The sequence below is a fragment of the Sapajus apella genome, unplaced genomic scaffold, assembly GCF_009761245.1.
Source record: "Sapajus apella isolate SASKATOON/1434 unplaced genomic scaffold, GSC_monkey_1.0 scaffold28, whole genome shotgun sequence".
In the NCBI taxonomy this organism is placed as follows: Eukaryota; Metazoa; Chordata; class Mammalia; order Primates; family Cebidae; genus Sapajus; species Sapajus apella.
Window position 1 is genome coordinate 15,983,754 of NW_022436968.1, and position 23,748 is coordinate 16,007,501.

Sequence of the window (23,748 nt, forward strand, 5' to 3'; positions counted from 1 at the left end):
AGATTCACCCATCATACCTATTGAATGAAGCTGTGCGTTAACAAATTCCTCAAGAGGCTTTGTATTCATGCTAAAATTTAAGAGGCACCAACTAGGACTTTTTGCCTATGTGTTTCATGTATGTTCATGTCCCTTTTAATTTTTATAGATGACTATTGATCTGCCCTCCTCAGCCTCCCAAAGTGCTGGGATTACAAGCGTTGAGTCACCACACCTGGCCATATGTAACAGTTCTTAGCACAATGCCTGGTACAACAGAAACACAACATAATATGGGCTTTAAGAAAATAATGGTAAATATTACATAAAATTTATCATTAGTGGCATTTAGCAAATTCACAGCATTGTGTAATTATCATGGCTACCTAGTTCAGAATATTTTCATAACTCCAAAAAGAAATACCATACCCATTAAGCAGTCAGTATTCATTCCTCTCTCTCCTTAGCGCCTGGCAACCACTAATCTGCTTTCTGTGTCCATGTATTTTCCTATTCTGGAAATATCATTCAATGAAATAATATTTAATGGCTTTTTGTGTCTGAATTTTTTTTTTACTTTGCATGTTTTTCAGGTCCATCCATGTTGTAGCATATATTTAAACATGCTTTTTATGGCTGAATAATATTCCATTGTATTGATATTCCACTTTTCATTTATCCATTCATCAGTTGATAGACATTTGAGTTGTTTTCACCTTTTGTCTAGTGCTAATAGTGAGGCTATGAACATCTATGAATATGTTTTTAAATACCTCTTTCAATTTTTGGGTGATACCTAGGAGTAAAATTGCTATATCATGTGTTATTTCTGTGTTTAACTTACTGAGAAATTACTTACACTGTTTTTCCATAGCAGCTGCTGTTTTATATTTCTACCAGAAAGGCACAAGATTCCAATTTTTCTACATTCTCTCCAGCACTTGTTATTTTTCATTTTGTTTGATTTTTTATAGTTGTCTTAGTCTGCACGAAGTGCTAGTTCATTGTGATTCTTATTTGTATTTCCCTAACAACTAATGATGTTGCAGCTCTTTCATTTACTGGCTGCCTATTTGTATATCTTCCTTGAAAAATGTCTGTTCAAGTCCCTTGACCATAATGTTCTTTGATAAGTAAGAGTTTTGATTTTGATAAAGTTTAATTTATCTATCTTAAATTTTTTGCTTGTGTTTTTGGTGTCATTTCTAAGAAACCATCATGAAATCCAAAATTATAAAATTTTATTCCTTATGTTTTCTTCTAATAATTTGATGGCATTAGTGTATATATTTAGATCTTTGTTAATTTTTATGTATGATGGAGGTAAGGGTTTAACTTCATTGGCTTGCATGTGTTCACAATTTGTTGGAAAAAAAATATTCTTTCACTGTTGAATGACTTTGGCACCCTCACTGAAAATTAATTGACCTCAGATGTGTGGGTTTATTTTTGGACTTTTACTTCTATTCTATAAATCTATATGTCTATCCTCATGCCAGTTTGCCACACTGCTCTGATTTCTGTAGGATTGTAGTAAGTTTTAAGATCTGGAAGTAAAAGTTCTCTAATTTTGTTCTTATTTATCCAGACTGTTTTGGCTATTCATGGTCCTTTGTCATTCCACATTAATATTAACCTGTATAAAGAAGCTGACTCTTCTATCTGAACTTTCATTAGCTCCCCAAATTCCTTCCCCAAAAGTATGTGAAAAAATTGTAAAATCACTATAAAATGTATTGTTTCAGTAAATCAGCTCAGGTATCTGATGATTACAAAGAAAATCAATAAAATGAAAGAGAGTCTGTTTTATAATGTTTCATCTAATTTAAAAAATAAAGTGGGGTCTGAATCTGAAATGTCTCAAGGCAGAAATTGAGTTCTCCAAAGAATAAGACACCTGCATCAGAACATTTCAATTCCCCTGCCTTCATTTTAGTGAATAATTTGTTTTACTTGTCTGATTCTTTAATGAACTTTCCAATTAAAAGCAGGTGTCATTTTTCACAGAACATTAATTAGAAATCATTTTATTACTAACAGGCAAAATATATACAAATAGTATTGAATTTTCCAGCAAGCATTGGGGATGTCTACATAATGATGGGATTTTCTAGCCTTAATTTGCAGCTCAATTGAAAGCTTAGTGAGTCCTATGTTTTAATTTCCAAGGGAAATTTGAATTTAGAAAATCTCTCAGAAATATTTATCCCCATCTAAGAAAGGGCTGAGTTAAGAAAGCAAATAGAGGACATGCGCTTTATGATCTATGATCATGAGGTTTAAAACTACCTGCTGTTACTTTGCTTACAGAATCTTTACCAGCTTAAGTTTAAATGCTGAGAAAAGCATTTTTAGTTTTGACTTTTACAAAAATTTTTCATATATCTTTTTTTTTCCTGGCATTTGTCAGCCCTTAAATAACATGTCCCGGAAAGCATGGCTTTTTATAGTTAATACTATTATATTGCATGGTTTTCTGCTATCATGATAATAACAGTGAAATTGAATCTACTTTAAGTGAACACTTGTGAGGACTTCTTAAACCTTAAGAAGGTCGTTCCCTGAATCACCTACAACCTTCTTGTGCTAATTGAGCCATTCAATGACTTATTCAATTAACGTTCCTTGACTTTCTTTACTCCAAAGACCTATTTTCAGCTAGCTTCGGCTTCCCACTCCTGTGTCCACCATACTTTGTTTTATGACATCATCCAAAGCTGCTCTCATCATACACTCCCTTCCTTCTCTCTTTTCCCGGCCTCTGTTCTTGTGCTACTCAGCGTGGACCACCAGGGCTGTTGTGAATAAACTCAATCACAGATTTCTCCGTTTCGTCCTAATTCTGAAACAAGATGAAACAATTGGCATAGTTTTTCTGATTGGTTCTATTTAAAATGTAATGTATCTGTTACCAGTTAGCCTTACAAATCCCTTTATTTATCATCTGTTAATTCCCTGCTCCATTCCCTATAAGAACTAGTCCAAAACTTTCATGTTCTTTTAAAATTCTCAACCACCCTGGAGCCAGGCCTTAACTAACCCCAAAGTCACTTAGTCACAGAGTGAAATTGCTTGTTCTTTTCTTCTCTGCCCAAACTTTTTGTCTCCTCCTTGCTTCTCACTCTTACTTCTCTTTTTCCTCGTTTCCAAGAAAAATTGATCCTCTTGTAGATCCCACTAGTTCTATCTCCTGTTCATTTTATTTCTCTCTTCATTCTTAATAACTCGTTTTTCTGTCACCCTTCATTCCCCACCTCATCTCAACTCCTTTTCTGCCTAGGTAACAGCTTATTTGAAGCCTCAGCTCAGACATCACTTCCTATAGGAAACACTTATTAATTCTCCAAACCCTGTTAGCTCCATTTCTTTATGATCTACAATCGTCCTCCACATCTTCTTGCTAACACTGACCCCCATGCTTCAGTGCTTTGGCTCAGGCTGTCTCTCCTGCTTGGGACATAGGTCATTCTCCCCAGCCCACCTCTGTGTTCACCAGCTGAAATCCCTGCACGTGTTTAAGACCCAATAAGATGGCTTCTCAGATACCCCAAAGCAGAAACTGATTTCACTTTCTGCTACACACTTGTTTTGTTTTCCATTTGAGCTTGTGTTCAGAAAAGGTGCTGAATAATGCTTTTTAGATGGTTCCACATTCAGCATAGGAGAGCTATGAAATGCCCATCCCAGTATCATTTGCAGCTGGTTCACAGATTATTGAGTATGGAATGAGAGTCCTGTGTATATACTTAGTGGTGAACTGAAAACCAGAGTCTGCAAAAAGATGAGTTGAAGAAATTCTAGCTTTCAGTGGATTTTGTTAGAAGACAAGTGATTTCTTCCATACCATTAGAGGTATGGTTTTTTTCCTATAATAGAGTGCATGGATATTATAAATATAGTTACAAAAATTTTACAAGGAAGGTTAAAATAATCATATGGGCATATAGACAATTTTGGGAAAGAAAAACCTGATCATATTTTTTTATCTTTTCTTAGCTTTTTTCTTTAAAGTGACACATAATTGTACATATTTATAGGGTACATAGTGATGTTTCAATACATATAACGTAAGTGTGTATGTCAGATTGAGCTAATTATCAAATCTGTCATCTCAAACATTTATCATTTCTCTGTATTGGGAACATTTAATATCCTTTCTTCTAGCTATTTGAAAATATAGTCATTCTACAGTGTTATAGCACATTAGAACTTATTCTTTATATCCAGCTGTAATTTTAGATCCCTTCCCTTTTAAATCAGTTGCCCCTTTGTTGAAACAATGATGTGAATGAAGAAAGTAGGAAGGAATACTTCAGTTTCATATTTATGAATTAAGATTAATGATATCCAACATTGCACAGGGCTGTTTAAACTCCTGATGGATTGGCATAGCAATCAATCATTCAAGGAGCCTAAGGGTGAGGATTTTGTTTATTTGTCATTCTGTCTTCCACAGCCTAGCTCAATACTTATTGACTGAATAAAGTAATTTGTAAAGCTAAATTTAAGTTTTAAATTTAGAAGTCATTAATACAGTAATGTAATTTTCAGAGTCAAGTTAGTTGAAAGTTTTAAGTTTTAAACTATTTTTATAGAATCGATTGTCTAATTATTGGTATAACTATTAATCAATTATTCTAAGTCAAATGTTACCTATTCATTAAACATCTTAGAATATTCTGGATCAGTGGTTCCAAAATTTTTCCAGTTATGAGTATCATTTCCTTGTCCCTGATTGCAAATAAAATGCTTCAGATTTTTTTTTTTAATCCGTATTTTTTCACCCTACCAATATAAATTACGATTCAGTGGATAGGGATAGGGCCTGGAAATAAGTGTTTTTAAAACTTTCCCAGGAGATACTAACAGTCAATCAGATTTAAGAGCCTTTTTAAAAGTCTATATTTGAGGTTCATTGTGGATAAAACATGAATAGACCCTCCCTTCTATTAAGTTAGCCTATTTCATTTAGGGAAATCACCACAAGGTAAATATCACAACCTAATAATTTCCCCTGTAGCTGAATTATGTGTGTTGAGATCCTGAAAATATATCCAATGGATTGTCTAGAACATGAAAAAGTAAGTCCCCTGAGGACATTAATATAAACTGGGACCACCTGGTCAGCCCATGGCACAATCTGATTGTAGGCAAATTGTGTTAGATGAAAATATTTTGGCCAGCTAGACTTTTATTAAATTTAATTAAAAATGGAAAAAGCAATCAGGCTCTGTTCCTTACTTAATCAACTAGAAGAAAATGTGATTAACAGGAACAAGAATTCTAAGAAAAACAGGGACAAGACACTAAAGAAAAAAAATGGTTCTTGGAATACAAAATCTTAGGAATATTTTCCCCAGAATTCTTGTGTAATTAAATTTTCACCTATATTGAACTAAGGAAGAAAGAATAAATGCAGTTGTGCTCCAATCACTATTTTAAAGATATGTTTATGAGCATACTTTGTTGTGATTTTATTTTATTTTCAAATTTTATTTTGCTACATAGCCATTTACTTCAGTATTTATTAGCAGCAAGCACCCTGCTTCATGCTGCTGAAGTGCTGATGAGCGGGTCCACTCGGTGGCCAAACACTGAGAATAAGGGAAACAAGATTTCTAAGCCATGAGCCATTTTCCTGCAACTTTTAAAATATCTGAATGAACTAAGAGTGATTTTAAAAAAGCAGCAACTAATACTGAGAAATTAATTTGGTGATATCTGTCATTTCTATTATAGACTTGCAATTCCAATGCTGGTAAGGTTAATTTATGGCTCAAACAGCTAGTATCCCACATTTTGGGAGGGCATGAAATCCAGGAACTTGAAGCCCAGCTAATTTGTCACTGAATTAACAGACGAGTCACTAGAGAAACAGAAATGTACCAACTGGTGGTGACTGTCATTGCACTGCAGTGAAAGTAAGGCTCAAAAAGCAAAATCTTCTGCCTGAAGCTACTTAACAAGTTTGGAATAAAAAGTATACCTCTAGCTGGAGTTCTTTGCTCTTACAAGCTCTCCCTGGTTCAATCGCAATGATTTTCTACCATATGTCTGGCAGGTGAAACAGCACACTTCTTTCATCTCTAGGTGAAATGCAAAAATCACAGTTCTTCCTATTTGCAGTCTGTGACTTTGCTGGACTGCATCATAATGAGGGCAAAGTTCAAATGGCCAGTAGACACTGAACTCAGCAGCATGGGTGACTGAGGCAAGACACTTCTCTCCAGAATGGCCCTGGCATTTGTATAGGTCAGCATAGAAATGACCCTGAAGGGAGCATGAGGAGAAGAAACTGCTGCCCAGTTTGTAATCCAACTTGACATATAGAGTTTCAACTTTTAAAGACCTCAGTGCCACCCTTGAAGAGGCATTATGGTTTTGAAAAGCATAAACATTTCTGTCAAAAGGAAAAATCTGCTTAAAGCAGACTTTCAAATATTTTATGATTAAAAATGCCAGGTTTGTTTTTACCATCTGATAATGCGATCATGTGTCAATGAGTTAATTCTCCTTGTGCTGAACCAAATGGAACTGTAGACTTAGGAATTAAACAAGAAATAGGCTATATCTAATGAGATGGTCTAGGAATCAGCCATGCTTGGGAACTATACATGAACTCAACACATGCTTCTGTCAGATCTAATTTTGGCCAGTAATCTCCAAAGGTGATATTTTTTAGTAGTTTTCCAATATGTTCCCTATTGGTTTTCATCCACCTTTCCCCCATTTAAAATTTATATTCTGAAGTCAAGCTTACAATGAACATTTACCACTTGATGGTGAATGGTTAAAATCCCCTCATATACAGGGAAGTTTTTGTGTGAGCAAAAGCTTACTAAACATACTGTGGTTATTATTATTTTTTTCTTTGCAGTTGGAGCAGCTAACATTCTTACTTTTTCGATCTGCTTGCTGGATAATTGTTATGCCAATTCATAACTTCATTTAAAGAGCTAAGCTAGGACTAACAGTGGGAGGGAAGGAAAGAAGAAATCTTTTTCGCTTTCTTGTCTGTCAGCACTAATCCTCTTAAAAGTACCCTTTCAATCAAGTGATCCTAGAGAAGCTCAATTTCCTCAGCAAATGGAATACTGAAAGGTACGCTGAAAAGGTTCCTACTGTGAGTGAAAAATGAAAATAAAGGAGTGACCTATGGAGACTCCACAAGCCTGGGAACACACAGGGCCTCACATCTGTTTCGTGTCAGAGACATGCACGTATCTCTGTCAAATTGAAAAGCCAAGGAAATGGAAGGCTTTGTCTTTCTGCTGGTGGGGACAAGTACTGGAAATATTTTATTGCAAAGTGACTGAGACCCTGCTAGGGTTTAACACTTAGCAGGCAGACAGCAGGAGCTTAGAGAAAACAGAATGAGATTTTCTCCACTGGGCTCCTCTGGCCTTGACAAGGGTGACAACTATATTTTTTAAATAGTGTGATGGATTCAGAGGGCTCTGGAAAGTTTTATCTTAAAAATAAAATAGTGGAAGCATCCCTTATGAAAAATGGCTGGGGAAATAAATACATTACCAGAATGGTATAGACATGCTTCAGAAACTGCCTTTAGATTGTCCAAAGAAAACAGAACCAATTTTCTGAGAAGATTGAATAGAAATATTGAATGGACCCAGTTCCATTTAACACCCACAGAGTTCATGTGAAAATGTAATTAAGGAGACTGGGGATGGAGAACAAAAAACGATAAGAGGCACAAATGGTCCTTTACAGCTTCTTTAGAAGGTCACAGTCCACTCTTTATGGCATGATGTGAGGCATAAGGTTAAAGCGGGTTTTCAAAGACTTGGCTCTACCCCTATAGTCTCTCTTTAATGTTGTTTGCAAAATTTATACTGAAGGCAGATTTATGAACATTTTTAGAGAACAGGTATTTCTTTTCTTATTCATAGAGAAGAGGTTTATTATTTTGGTCCAGTTGCTAAGCAAAATTAAGTCTGAGTTTGGGCTGTAAATTTTCAACTGTATCTATATTAGCTTTGTGTTTATTCTGAAATAGTAAGACTTCTGGTTTCAAATCTGAGAATCTCAGGGTCATATACAATTTTTATCACCTCCAAGGTCTTGTCCAGGCCATATGGAAGTTTTACCTAGGAAATTCCAAAATAACATGGTTAATCATTCTTTGACGAGAAAAACAGTATATCAAGACTTAGAAGAGCTGGGGCTGGAATACTGGTTGGGATAATAGATTGTAGGGTCAAACTACCTGAATTTGAAATTTGGCTGTTTCTCTTACTAATGTTGACACCTTGGGCAAGTTGGTAATGTCTCTAAGCCCCAGTTACTCCATTTGCAAAATGAGGATAATAACAGTACCTACTTCAAAGTGCTATGGTAAAGATTAAATGAGATAATGCATGTAAAGCACTTAGCACACCACTAACATATAAATCAACCCTTACTATCTTGCAGACAGTTAAGACAACATCCTAGAGCTTAGTGTTGTTAGACTGAGCACACAATGGCTCTATTTCATTTCTTCATATCCTAACTGCTGCATTTTCCTTGCACCCCCCAATCCCTGAGCTTCTCCACATTTGTTAAGTGGACTCCACCTAATTAGCACAGAAGGTTCTGGTCAATGCCAAATCTTTTTTAAAAATTACCTGCTTTATTCTGCATCTTTACACATTAAGTATTTCTCCACCTAAGTTTGGGTATTAATGCCTGACAGATCTTAACAGACGGAAGAAAGAATGGTACGAAGAGAGGAAATGAACTAAAGAGCTGGAGAATAGGGACAAAACAAAGAAACAGAAAGACTTGTAAGAGCTGGAGAACCCAGTTGGTGATTCAGCTGCTCTTAGCCATGGAACCTTTGTTTTCAACATTGTTCCAACTGGAGCACTGGTCCCCTGAGATGACTAGCAAACAGTTTATTCATCAAGAAAGTTTGTCCAAAATATTCCATACCACACTTTCCTCTAGGAGAGACTCAATGCACATTAACAAATTAAAGATTCTCAGAAGTACTGCAGTAATAAAACAAACACAAACAATAACCCTATTTTACTTTGTTTAATCTCCTAAGACTGATCAATACTTAACGCTAATCAATAACATTTGGGAAACGTTTCACTACCATTATTTTACAACTGGGTAACAGAAGAATACCTGTAAATAAAGAACAAATTTTGGAGAGCTAATGAACCAAAACTGATGAGCAGAAAAGTGGGACTAACATTTAGTGAGTGCCTACTATGTGTGCCAGATATTGTACTATTTTAAAAATATTTGCTCATTCCCAATAGGTTAAAGTAATGGCTTATAAGTGGTAGGGATATTTAGAGTGCTTTATGAAAGAACGTCTTGGCACTTATTAAGTTTTCCTTAAGTGGGGACTCAATAGCTCTTTAAAAATGGAAAAATCTTGAGAACTCACGTAGCCCATATCCATGCCTAAGAGTGTTGCTTTTGCATGCACTGAGAAATTTGCAGATTTTGGAGCCTCTCTATCCTCAGTTCCCTGGAAGGTAGCATGAGACAAAGACCTGTGAACTAGTCCTGGTACTGCCGCTTACTGGATATGTAACCTCAAGTAGCATACCCTTCTGAACCTACGTCAATACTAGAAAAAATAATAATATCTCATTTAAGGATTTTTGTGGATTATACTTACAAGCCACATTTTATATAACTGATATTTCAAAGAATTCCAATTTCTTACTCTACGTTTTATACTCCTGTATTCATTGATCAAAATATTTTTCTCTTGCACAAGTACTGTAACAGGTTCTATGGACAAAACAAAATGATATGTACAATTTCTATATTAACACCTGCTAATTATTACTGTATTGAGTGTGTGTGCGTGTGTGTGTGTGTAGTTCAGTGACATGATCACACTTCACTGCAGCCTTGACTTCCTGGTCTCAAGTGATCCTCCCACCTCAGCCCCGCCAAGTAGCTAGAACTACAAGCATGTACCACTATGCCCAGCTAATTTTTTGTATTTTTTATAGAGATGAGGTTTTTCCATGTTGCCCAGACTGGTCTTCAACTCCTGGGCTCAAGCGATCTGCCTGGCTTAGCTTCCCAAAGTGCTGGGATTACAGGCGTGAGCCACCGCGCAGGCCATTTTATTCTTTCTTTATACTCCCCAAGGCATCTGTCTTAGCATAGTGCCAGTACATAGTACTTAGCATACTTTGCGAATGAACGAATAAATGCAAACAATAATGGCAAATTGCACTAAAATTGTACTTACTTTATATAATGTAATATAACAAATGTAACAATAATAGGACACTTCATACTGGTAGAACAAGGCAGGATGGAGTCAGACTGAGATTTCTGAAACCTTGTGCTAAATTTTCCATGTTTAACAAATAGCCTATGCCTATCATTCAACCTTAGCTTATATGGATACCGGAAACTTCACTAACACGGTGGCTATGTTAGTGATAATCATTGTTTTATGACAGTAGGTCTAACTTCAGGACTTTTGCAAGAAACTTGAATTTCCCTTCAAATAAATTGAATGTAAATATGTTTGATTTACTCCAACTTCGTATTTTAATTCTCTATTGTTTTTCCATCCTCATGCAACAAAAAGTAAAAAGCTACCTCTTTTCATTATCTGAAAGGTCTATATACCAATAAGAGTGAAGACTTGAAAGGTGAAACTGTTATCATGAAGGAGGAAATACAGAACAATAACAGCTATTCATTTTATGAAGAGTAACAGAACTTCATTTTATTAGGTTGGTGCAAAGGTGATTACTTTGAAAGGCAAAAACAAAAAAAAAACAAAAAAAAAACGGTACCTTTCTACCAACCTAACAGTGCTATGTGTAGGCAGACACAAAAACAACAGCCATAAGACATGTGATTTCTCTTCATTTCTTGCGCACATTTACCCACATTGACAGTGAGACGGAATTGTGGGAAAGATATGTTTTTATACTTAAATGAATAAAAATAGGACAAAAAGTTTGAGATTTAAAACTGTTGTTCATTGTATCAGGAGTATATTTTTAGGTGGAGTTAACAGAAATGGAAGTGACCTGTATTCAGGTCAGCTGGGAGCTCTGCCAGTCATTCATCCCAACTTCCTGCCTCTTTCTACTCTCCCTTTTTGTCCTCATTCTGTATCTTTTCCCATTACATCTACATGGTACTCAAACCTGTTGTGATGCGTTTACCACTAACAGTATTTACCACACTTAGGTGATTTGAAAATCGAATGGCAGATTTTTGATATACTCAACACATTTAAATGTTCTCTGAATCCTAGAAATTATAGAAAGGGGTGTCTTTGTTGCTCTGAGCTGCTATAACAAAGTAATATAGACTGAATGGCTTATAAACAATAGATATTTATGTCTCATTGATCTGGGTGTGGGAAGTCTGAGCTCAGCATGCCAGCACGGTCAGGTTGTGGTGAAAGCCCTCTTCTGGGTTGCAGACTCCCACCCTACGTATCCTCACATGGTGGAAGGGGCAAGGCTGCCCTCTCAGGCCTTTTTTATAAGGTCACTAATCATCTCCCAAAGTCCTGTTTCCTAATATCATCCTTGGGGATTAGATTTCAACAGAGGAATTTGGGGGAAACACAAACATTCAGTCCATAACAGGGGGGATGTGTAAAATAAACTTAAGAATGATCTCTTGCAGGAATGGAATTCTGCTGTTGAGAAGCTGAAGAGTGAGGCACTGGGAATTCTGCTGTCAAAGGGCTACGTGGAGAAAGAACACCTCCAGCTCTCTCACCAGAAACTGAGTCAGCTTCAAGAAGAATTTGGTCAACTCATGGTGGAAAGGAATACCCGGTTAAAGGAGGCAAATGAATTTTTTGACAGTGCTAACAAGGTCAGTGTGAGGTCAAGTTGATAATTTTTGGTAATCAGGCAGATCAGTAAAAGACTCATTACTTCAGCTGGCTGGAGCATATCACAGAAGTTAGAACTCCATGTAGAATTTCAAAATCGATAGCAAAGAAGAGCTTTTAACATATATTCCTATTATGACCATTATTTGGTTCTCGAAAATAAAAGACTGTTTTCACATGTAAAGGGTGACTTTAAAAACAAACCTCATGAGGGTTTTTTTTTGGGGGGGGGCATTGTTTTGTTTGGTTGATTGGATGGTTTTTGTTGTTACTGTTGTTTTGAGAAAGGGTTTGGCTCTGTCGCCCTGGCTGGAGTGTAGTGTCTGTGGTCATAGCTTACTGTAGCCTCCATCTCCCAGACTCAATTGATTCTCCCACCTCAGCCTCCCAAGTAGCTGGGATCATAGGTACATTCCACCATGCATAACTAATTTTTTATGGTTTTTTTTTTTGGAGAGACAGGGTCTCAAACGCCTGGGCTCAAGTTTTGGTTCTCCTTCCTCAGCATTCCAAAGTGCTGAAATTAATAGGCATGAGCCACCATGCCTAGCCTCATGAGGGTTTTATCTTATAGCTGCCATTGGTCTATTGAGAGGGGGACACTTGTGCCCACATTGTAGTGTTTCTCGTGGAGGAAGACAATTATCATAAATATATCAAGGTTTAAAAATATCTTACAATTTTTACCAAAGGGACTCTGGTTTTTTAATCCTCTTTTTTTTACCAGGTAAAAATACATGAATAATGCAAGCCTTTCGCACACAAGCCATAAGTCTAGAAACAGTGCCTTAGCCTGACTGCTTTGCCATGGTCTTGCCTTTTTAAGTCAGCCAAAGTGAAATCTGCCTTTGGACCATCTCCAGGTCTTCTTGAGTTGGAGAAGTGCTGTTTCTCCTCTCTGATTCATTGGACATTGATTGCAGCAGGTGGTTCCTGCTGCATAGCAATGTTCACCTGTTCACATCACTTGAGAACAACTCAGTATATGAGGCTGGTGATCTTATTTGAAAACATTTTCTACTTTTTCCGATGTAACATACACCTTCAAATGGTGTTATTGGAATTGTTTCATGCTTTAAAATTTCACTGTTGTTTCCAAAGCAGACAGTGTGACAGGAAACGAATGAGGAAACTCTGGAGGCTAGGTACATTGTGATCTAAAATCACAATGTCAATACAGTGTCCTGGTGTATATCAAAATAGTGACTTAATTTTGACCTTTTTTACTAATAAGAAAGTTTTTGAAAAAAAAAATAGTAAAATTTCAAAACAGAGGTGCTAAGTTGTGGTAAAATGTTAAAGATTTATTGTCAAATTATTTGTCATTGGGAATTTCTTTAAGAGAGGAAACAGATATACCATATTACTGGAGCTGTTGAATGCATTAGATGTTAGGTGCTAGTTAAGTTTCTCCTCAGTAATTTTGTTTTTGAATAAGAGACTTTTAAATTTACACTGCATGTTCATTCTTCAAAATGAGTTGGCCATCTACAAGTCAGTTAATACTGCTTCTAAGGAAAAGAATTATCAAACACATTGTTATAAAACGATGCTTCCAGTACAAATCCTATAGTTTATAGCCTGGCAAAATATGGTTTCTTTCATTCTCGTTTTCTTACTGTTGCTTTCTCTGCTGTCATTATTTTGTACTTTGCTGGGATATTTTCCTGGTACAGAGAAGGAATATCTCCTGTAGAAGTTTTTTTGTTTGTTTGGTTGGTTTTTTTAAAGGAGAAGAAGAGAGTGGTTACTTTCTCAAACTCATACAGTAATTCAGGACAGATTGAAGAAGAGAATTCATGTTTCTTGACCCCAAAAGCATTTGATTTCTAGATTCCCTGTTTTATCATTTGAAAGCCTTGGCATGCTAACTATACAAATCATAATAAGCTCCACTGGGATTATCCATATTACAGCATGTTCTATAGCCACGTGGCACTCAGAATAGTGTTAGAATCCTCTCCCTTTTCAAAGCATCAAGGAAATAATTTCTGACTCCAAATCTAAGAACTCAATGTGAAAGGTAATGGATATTTCTACCCTTTGCAAAAATAAAAGCTGGAGTTTGGAAAGCAGATTTTTAATCATGACTCTTGAAATGAATTCTTTACTATATTATTAGGTAGAAATAAATGATGAAATTATATTATATAAATCCACTTAAAAAAGAAAACTCTTCTTGTGGCTTATAAATGATATTTTTCTTTTTTACTGATATTGTAAAATCTCCAAATTTTACAAAAACCTGACCACTTTACCCAATTTTTAATGTGACACTCATAACCCTAGCTTAAATAAAGCACTGAATTTTTAAAATTAATATAATTTCAAAACCCTCAAAATTCTTTTTCTAGAATAAAATTCTGTTTACACTAGTGAAAAAGGTATTTTCAGTTTATATAACCAGTTGTCTCCAAAACATTGAATTTTCCTCTTGAAAATTCACTTTATTGTGCCTTGAGTACACTGGGGTTCCCTAATTGTGAACATTCCTGTCCTTAAATGAAGTCATGCTCTCAAGGACTGTGAGGGCCTTGAGATTTTACCGTACTTTCAAGCTAACATGTTAACTCATCACAGTTTCATGGATGATTACAGAAGACTCCTGACTTCTGGGTCAGAGGCAATTTATTACAGCAAAGCAGTAGCCACAGTGTCGGTATGCCACATCGATTCTCCCAGCCCCAATTCTCCCTGGGTGATGCAGATGGGTCCAGTTGGATGTATGCACCTGTAGCAGATGGGGTTCAGGAAAGGAACCCTAAACTTGGGGAATCCGCAGTTTTACAGCAAATAGGAAGCAAGTTTGCTCTTTGTTTTGGAGGGCAACATCACTTCAACCCCGAAGGTTGCTAGTTGTAGACTCAACACTGAAAAGTGGCCCAGATGTAGAGGGGCCAGAGTCTTGTCTTCTTGACCTACCAGTGGGAGCACCAGAGATCCACAAACTTTCTCTCCCAACACATGCAGATCTGGATGTTAGCATTGCAGTAATAAAACTTGAAATCAGCACTTTACAAAAAGGTACTTTCCTTGAAAATCAGTTTCATTCTGGATAAGAGGAATTATTTTTCAGCAAACAACCTCTTGTTCCAAATTTGTTGAAGCTAGGTCAATATACTTTTTCAATTTCTGTGTCAAATACTAGTGTAACAAATGTGTTAGTATCATGGGCAATATATAAATAAGTGAGTGGGATAGCTTGAATATCAGCTCAGTAAAAAGTGAAATATATGATTTTTTAAGTATACTTTTTACTTTTTTGAATTTCGTTAAAATAAGAATATCCCATTTTATCTGCAGAATACACTGTTAGTAATTTTCTCATATCATATATATTTCTTTCTTCATCCAGGTTTTTATCATATTTCTGGTTAAAATAATTGAAGAGACTCTCTCCCCCATTTCCTTTCATTTTCTTTCTTTTTTCGGGGGAAGTGGAGGGAGGGTTTCACTGTCATCGAGGCTGAAGTGCAGTGACATGATCACAGCTCACTGCAGCCTTGACCTCCCAGACTCAGATAGTCCTCCCACCTTAGCCTCTTAGGCAGCTTGGATGCCACCACACCAGGCTAATTTTTTGTATTTTTTGTAAAGACGGGATTTTGCCATGTTGTCCAGGCTTGTCTTGACCTCCTACGCTCAAGGGATCCAGTCCACCCTCCTCGGCCTCCAAAGTGCTGGAATTATAGGTGTGAGCCACCACGTCCCACCTCCTTTCATTTTCATTCATTCTTCTCTCTAACAATTCTAAGTAGGGACATTATTAGTTACTAGAAACATGTCACAATAATTTATTTTATTATTTAAAGATGAATTCATAAGAATAATTACCCTTCTTCTCTTTACATATTTACTTATTTAGTATATATTTATTGAGCCACTGCTATGTGTCAGGCGTTGTTCTAAATGCTGGGGATATAGCAGAGATCAAAACATACAAAAAATCCAAAAGCCAATATATTTTCCAATTTGTGAGATTCAATAAAATATAATTATCACTTAATTGCCCACGTTGACAACAGCTCCCTCACTGCCTTTGCCCTGTGCTCCAGGAGTGTAATGGATTACCTTTAATTCTGCTAGGGTTTGATGATTACCCCAGGTAATGTTTCTCACCGAGGTAATTAATGTCTGGCAGCCTGTGGCTTGAGATATGCATGTGTGGACCCGGAGTGAGCAGCAGGTGGCGATGTTGAGATGGCATTGCTGTAAACCGACTGCTGGATTCAAGTGAAGAGTGAGCCGTATAACTCAAGAATCTGATATACTTCCTGTTCTTTTTAGAATTTCCTAATGTGTTTGGTGAATGAAGCTATTTTTTAAATCACTTAGCAGTATATACAAATAAGTGTCAATTGTCGACAATGACTAATAGCTGATTGGAGAAGAGTTTCTCTAATTATCAGATGTTGCTAAGACTTATGAGAACATGGCATGGAATATGAATATAGCACTTATTAGAATAATGCATCTTGATCCTCCAAAATATTCATCCTTTGGGATTGTAGATTATCTTATTTATTATACTTCTACTATGTTCACAGAAAACGAGCTATGGTTGATATTTATTGATCACCCCAAATGTATTCATCATTGTTAAGGGAATGTAGTTTGAATCAGAGAGAAATATATAATGATTCAAAAACAGAAGGGTGTGAGCCTATATTTATAGGACAGCTGCAACTGAACCCAAAACTGTAAAACATGACTGACGGCTCATAATGTATCATGTCCTATCCCTTCCATTCCCAGGCACATGATTTCACTGAAGAAAGCAAGCAGAGGAAACTGAGGCCAAATCCATTTTCCAAACATGGTCTGATTTTTGGGTGGTCAGCCTGAAAGCAAAGATAAAGCAAAAGTTGGGGTTTGAAATGTAACAATTGTTATAGCTTCCATTGTTTCTGCCATAGCTGTTGAAACTTTAATGTCTTTTAAGAAGATGATGTTGCTTTTGCAAGATATTTACAGTGATGGACAGTAATGCTTATAGCAGCATCATTGTTTCAGATGAAAACATTTAAGCATGGAATTTGATACACCTTTTTTCATTTGTATATACACGTGATATATATGTGATCTTACCATTTTCAAAATAAACACATTTTAGACCCAGCTGAGGAAAACAATTAATTTAAAATGGTCCAGTTGCTATATAGATTGAAATTTTTAAAAACCTGCCCAAGTAGAGTACCTGAAAAATATTATCCAGAAGGAATTTATTGAGGTGATATAAATGAATTCAAGAAATTAGGCTAAATGTTATTTAGATATCAAAGAAAATGTAATTACTTTCAGTTTTATATTTCCTCAGCAGCCTGTCTTAATTTCCTCTTTTTCAGAACAACTCCCCTTTCACTTAGAAATAACTAAAGCCACCTGTGATCCCTCCCTCTCTTTTTCCATATTTGCATTCAGCTAATATATTGTGTTCCTATTCTTCCCATGCATCAGATGGGTACTTGAGCAAATGCAATGGAAGATATAATCCCTGCTTTCCAGACCTTCTCAGTCAAGTTTAGATGAGGGGCAAGGGAACAGAAGGGCACTGGGCTGTGGGAAAGCTGTAATGGAGTAGGCCCGAAGCATTAGGGTACACAGAGCAGGGACCCTTAATCCGGCGTAGGGAAAAAAGAGTCAAGGAAGGCTCCCCAAAGGAGGTGACAGCCGAGATAAGTTTGAAAGGATGGGGCAAGAAGCGTCAAGGAATAGCCTGATGGTACAAAGTCATGCCGTGTTTGGGGAACCTAAGATAATCCAATTTGCTGGGAGTTTAGGGTGTACACCTAAAGTGATGAGAGACAAAGGTTGTAGAAGCAGGTGGGGATATCAGGCAGGGTTCTCAATAGCATGTTAAGGAGTTTCTATTTTATGCTGAACATGTCTTTAAATATGCAGAGATATTTAAGATTGAAAAAGTCATGATGATGCAAACCTCACCACAAGAAGCAGATGATGTCTTAATTTATCCTCTTCCTGTACTCCCTCGGAGAGAATGATGACTGTAGGGTTTAGAAACCTTTGATTTTAGAGCTCAGAGTGCAGGCTATTTAAACCACAGCAAGTATTTGATAAATATGGCTACATTATTAGCATACAATTATTAAAATAGATATATGATAGAAAAAAATATAGAAAAAGGAACACCTTTAACATCTTAAATGTCTCGTGAGAGCCCACAACTCAGTTTATGCCTAATAGTCTGATAATCAAGATGTTCAATTTTATTGTCCTCACTCATCAATACCTTTCACATTTAAGCTGTCAATGAATTTCTAAGTTAAGAGTGTATTAATTGGTTTCTCTTCTATATGCAATATCAGATTGTTGCATTTCTCTATCGGCAGTAAACACATTCTGCCTAGTATTATAGTTATTTCTGGGTAGATTTCTTTTACTAAATTAAAATTTCTTGAGGGTAAGAAACACGTCCTTTTCACTTTGTGTTCACACACCTAGAGCAGTGACTTCTAGTTAGTGGGTATTCAATAATTACTTCAATGACTGAGAGCAGTGAAATATAAACTGTAGATTTTCAAGGCCAATTACATGAAATTGTTCGTAGGAGATTATATCGATCCAAGGTACTTGGGACTTAACCATTTTGAAAGACGATAACTTAATTTCTTTAATATACAAGGAACACAAATTTAAAGCTTCATCTCTGCATCATACCTGAGAAGGCAGATAGTGCTGTGCAAAGGGCTTGTCTTCTACACATAGTGCCTCCTCTGAGACAGCATTAATTGCTTATTTTGTATCATTTCCATAATATTTCTCTGTGCTCCTTAGAGATTATGTCTTGCTTTTTTTTTGAGACAGAGTCTTGCTCTGTCGCCAGGCTGGAGTGCAGTGATGCAATCTCGGCTCACTGCAACCTCTGCCTCCTCGGTTCAAGCAATTATTCTGCCTCAGCCTCCCAAGTAGCTGAGATCACAGGCGTATGCCACCACGCCCTGCTAATTTTTTTGTATTTTTAGTAGAGGCTGGGTTTCACCATGTTGGCCAGGATGGTCTCGATCTTTTGACCTCGTGATCCGCCCACCTCGGCCTCCCAAGAGAGAGATTATATCTTAATCTTTGTGATGTCACATGTGGTCAAAAAACTTGTGTTAGATGAATAAATGGCCATGTGACAAACCAATTTACATTTTGAGCTTGAGTTTTCTCTTTTCTAAAATCAGTCTAGTAATCCTTATCTACTTCAGAGAGTATCAGTCAATAATAAAAGTTCTTATAATTGGTGATAAATTATACACAATCTTTTTGGGATAGAGTTGGAGTGTGAAATAAATGGAATTGTAGGGTATTAAGTGAAAATTAGAAATGTTTGATAGCATGACACTTTGCCAAAATAACAGTAGATTTTGGAGCCAGAATGCCTGAGTATGAATCTGATCTCAGACATTTATTAGCTCCAAGACCCTGGACAATCACTTAACTTTCCTGTGCATTTGGCTTTTTTAACCTGTAAAATAGAAGTACTATTGGTACCTTACAGGGTCATTGTGCTAAGTAAGTTAACACATGGCTAGAGCACAGAACTGCTAAGCACTCACTAAGTGCTAGCCATTATTTTGTCTTTATATATGAATTTAATACTGCACTAGCCACTCTAATGTGATTTAATGCTTTTGCTCATTTTCATATTCCCAGCACATAGCTGAGTACACAGTCCATAGATTTCAGTGTTTTCTTGAATAAGTGAAAAAATAAATGCTTTACACATTATAAATGGACATTTTCTGTATTGATATTCCCAAGATCACCTTAAAGTCATTTAGGTCAACTTAGAGAAAAGAAACCAGAAATTACAAATAGTGACTAGCTGTCTAAAGTGCTATTGAATGGGTCTAGTTGTACTTCTTGCCTCAGAACAAGAGATGGTCAATGTGTAAACTTTCTCCACTTCTTGTTGATAAATGCTTCAGATACTTACCACTTTTAATCCCAAACTCCTTTTATTCCAGTGTTTTCTCAGCTTTTCAGATTAGGAGACAAAAGGCTTCCATAGGTGCTAATGGCATTTAATACCTCTCATTAATACCATGAATTCACCCTGGAACAAAAAGGGAGCTCTGGGGTCCAGCAGCAACTGCCCTTGACAGGCAAGCAATAAGCTGGAGCAGCAGTAGGGGACAGGAAGTATTGGGAGCTTAAAAATCATATCACCCTTATACCGAGGTGTTCATGGCATTTGAAAGGTTGGGCAGATTTGGGCAGAACATGAATTAGGAATCAGTTCCCCAGAGTGGGAACCACCAGAAGTTATCTCCGGTGATGTATAGGAAAGGAAATGGAAGTTTTTGGTCTTTGTAGTGAAACCCAAGGGAAATCTGAATCTCTCCAGGTAATGGAATCTGGTGCTCTAATTAGAAGCACTAATTAAACTTTTTGTGTTTTTGGTAGTTACAAGCATTCCTACAAAATTCTCTCCAGCCACCAGACTCGTGGAAGGGAATTTTTTAGGTTTGGCTGTTTTCTTTCTGTTGTTGTTCCTGCTTAATTGTCTCTCTTCAAATTGATTAGTCAAGAAGCAAACAGTATTACTTATTAAACACCTTTTGTGAAACAGCATGATAGAATTATGCTAGATGACTCATGGCTCTTGTTTGAATTCATCCTGTAGATATTTTTAAAAGAATGAAGCGTGCCATGTCCTGGTACTATCTCTATTTGATTTGGTGTAGGCTGCCTTGGGTCCTGTACTAAACAAGTGAAAAAGGAAAGGTCTTTATTAGTTTCATAAAGAACAAGCACCAAGCAAGTCCTTAGTCTTTACCAAAACAAGGCCAAAAAGAGCTGATTCATTTTCTTATTTGCCTAGAAACTGAATAGTACGTGTAAAATGGTCAACAAGAGCTGGGAACCAGAGGGATAAAATAGATTTGTCCTGTGTCGTTTTTTTCCCAATCCAGTCATAGTAGCTTTATTCGACTTGCACATATAAGGTTTGAAGAAAGAGGAATATGTGAAGGAAAAAAGACTAAAGGGAAAACACTCCTTCCAAAGGAGTTTATATGGGGGTCACAGTGTTCTTATTGCCACAAATAATATGTTCTGTACTGTGTGTACAGCAGAGGGAGTCTTTCCAGGTTGGATCCTGTATCAGGTTCTTTATGGATACACTACATAGAAAAGCACTCAGTTCTATTTTGGGGGTAGATTAAGTGAAAGCAATGATACTTAGATCATTTCTGGAGCTGGCACATAGTTCTCATCAAGTTCTGCATAAGAATAAGAGAAATGAGTTTACGTATAATTCAGACAATCACAGACAGTGTAGTCTTCTTGAAAGTAGCTTTCTGTTAAAGTCCAGAAATTTAACTCTTATTTCTGTGTCTACAGATTATTCCTATTAGGGTTTGGTTAGAATTGAGGTCCGCATGCAGCCCGTCTTACCAATATTCTACAAATGTGTTTGGTGAGCTAATGAAGGAATAAAATCACTTACCTCCTTTCTACTGCTCTAGTTCTATTAAGTGTAATACGTAGAACAATGTATAGTAAATATTTTCTTTACATATTTGAGAAAAATCTCTAGAAGATAACTTGGCTATTTTGATTCTCAGTTCTGGGTTTTCTTCGTCCTTCACGTATCATTCCCTCTTTCTAGTGAATGCTTAGTCTTTCAATTTATTTCTATTTTATTAGGAAGTAATACTTTCATTGTAATATTCAGGAAGGGGTGGAGTGATATCATACATGCATCCAATGACCTTGTGGCTTTAGCATCTAAGTCCAACAAAGATGAGAACAATGCCTGAGCATTTGAGAGTGGCAGATGTTCAGTGGGGCCACAGAGGAAGGGCCCATGTGGGATGAATGACAAGCACCAGGTGGCCATGCTCTTCTCAGTGACTTTTTAAAGATGGGTTCTATCATTCAACATTTAGAGTAACAACCAGTGTTTTCCGAGTACCTACTACATATCTAACATGAAACCCACTTACTTTTATACATTTTTCTTTCTAATTCTCAAAACAACAAACATAACATGTATTAGGGTGATAGTGGCTTAATTTTAGAAATTGGAGTTAAATGTGTAGGCAAGAAAAAGCACTTTGGAATTTTCCATTCTTTCTCCATTCACACTGAAAACTTGAGAATTATCATAAGGGAAGAAAGGCAAAAAGGCTCGGACATTTACATACAGACTTTCCCTTTATTTCTTCCTTTAGTGTAGCTCAGGGTTCTCAATTCTAAATGTGAATGCATGTTACTATATGTACTAATTTCACATATATTAAACTTTAAGGATGATTTAAGGGAGTTCAAGATGATCTTGACTATGCCAGGTTTTTGCTTTAGGCATTGACTTTAACCCCCAATTAACAACAAACTCCACTTATTCAAAATAAGCAATGTGAATTTTAAAATATGTTTTAAAATTTCAGAAACAGTGGTTATTGGCAAATGATGTTTCAGTGGGTTATGGAAGGATAGAGAAAGTCATTGAATCATCTTCTTCCTTTTTTTTTGGAGACAGAATTTTACTCTCGTTGCCCAGGCTGGAGTGCAATGGCGCGATCTCGGCTCACTGCATCCTCCGCCTCCCAGGTTCTAGTGATTCACCTGCCTCAGCCTCCTGAGTAGCTGGGATTACAGGTGTGTGCCACCAGGCCCAGGTAATTTTTTTGTATTTTTAGTAGAGACAGGGTCTCACCATGTTGGCCAGGCAGAGGTCTCAAACTCCTGACCTCAGGTGATCCTACCTACCTCTGCCCCCCAAAGTGCTGGGATTACAGGCATGAGCCCACCCCTTCCACCCTTCCCTGAATGTTATAATAAAAGTATCACTTCCTAATAAAATAAAAATAAATTGAAAGACTAAGCATTCACTAGAAGGAGGGAATGATATATCAAAGACAAAGATAACCCATAACTGAGAATCAAAATAGCCAAATTATCTTACAGAGGTTTTTCTCAAATGTGTAAGGAAAATATTTACTATAAATTGTTCTATGTATCACACTTAATAAAACTAGAGCAGTAGAAAGGAGGTAAGTGATTTTATTTCTTCATTACCTCAACAAATACATTTGTAGAATACCTATTGGTATGATGGGCTGCATGCTGACCTCAATCCAACTGATGCCCAGCCAATCATCTTTTCTATCATCAACATCTTGTTGTACTTGGCTCCATTGCCAACTACAGGAAAGCAAAATAATCAGATAAAGAAGAGTTCTTCAGGTTCAAACTTTCTTTAATTAAGTTCTCTTTCTTTTACAGTCCTATAGTATTAGAGAAATCTCTCAACCTTTTTCTGTATTTTTTCTAACCTATAAGAAGAAAAGGTAGAGACATATTTACAATAAGTAAGTTTTAAAATCCCTCCTTTCCACCCAAAATTATAACTTTCTCTGAAATAGCCCTTCCTTCTTAAGTCTTCCAAGGTAATCCTTTGCCACATGGCACTACAACCCAGGGTTTAAGAGCAGTGGTCTCAAAGCCAGAAAATGGGATATAAATTGCAAATCTGCCCCTTGATAGAAGAGTTACTTTGTGCAATTTACTTAACCTCTCTGAGACTCAGTTTTCTCAGTCATATAATGGGGATAATTTCTTAATTCCTCTTAGAACTGTTAAGGGGAATATGCCTGGAACTATGCAGGCATTCGATATTCGTTGACTAAATAAGAATTGTGCAACACACAGTATTGAAGCAAGCACGTAGTTAGTTCTTATTAAACTAGAGTTATTATTATAACTTCCTCTTCACTGCTAAATAAATGAGAATGATTTTGTTTTAAACATTCTAAATAAACAGAATTGCAGACTTGGTAGACATGAGGACATTGGTGGGAAAAATAGAATATCAGTGTATAAGTAGTAAGGCACTGTTTGAGTGATTTCATTTGTAAATTCAAATTTTGCCCAGTTCCAATTCTGCCACTGGAGCTCACCCCGTG

The 23,748-nt window shown here is 36.5% G+C and overlaps 1 protein-coding gene and 1 long non-coding RNA gene across 9 annotated transcripts in view; one reads left to right on the plus strand and one right to left on the minus strand.

The window, feature by feature from the left end:
* The window catches only part of CCDC141 (coiled-coil domain containing 141), a 219,532-nt gene that overhangs the window by 102,579 nt on the left and 93,205 nt on the right, over window positions 1-23,748 (plus strand). For 6 of the 7 annotated variants that reach the window (XM_032292805.1, XM_032292807.1, XM_032292810.1 and 3 more), the window contains one exon: window positions 11,617-11,811. The exons of the other annotated variant lie outside the window; for it this stretch is intronic. In XM_032292805.1, the coding sequence (XP_032148696.1) occupies window positions 11,617-11,811 (195 nt within the window). The remainder of the gene's footprint in view (window positions 1-11,616; window positions 11,812-23,748) is intronic. 7 annotated transcript variants of the gene reach the window in all.
* Window positions 20,234-23,748, minus strand: part of LOC116561094 — a 39,573-nt gene continuing 36,058 nt past the window's right edge. The window contains exons 4-5 of one of the 2 annotated variants that reach the window (XR_004273285.1): window positions 21,020-21,060; window positions 20,234-20,536 (exon numbers count right to left, since the gene is read on the minus strand). This is a non-coding gene — a long non-coding RNA (uncharacterized LOC116561094). Of the gene's footprint in view, window positions 20,537-21,019; window positions 21,061-22,778; window positions 22,988-23,748 lie in introns of those variants that run through there. The other variant, XR_004273286.1, reaches the window with a different exon arrangement.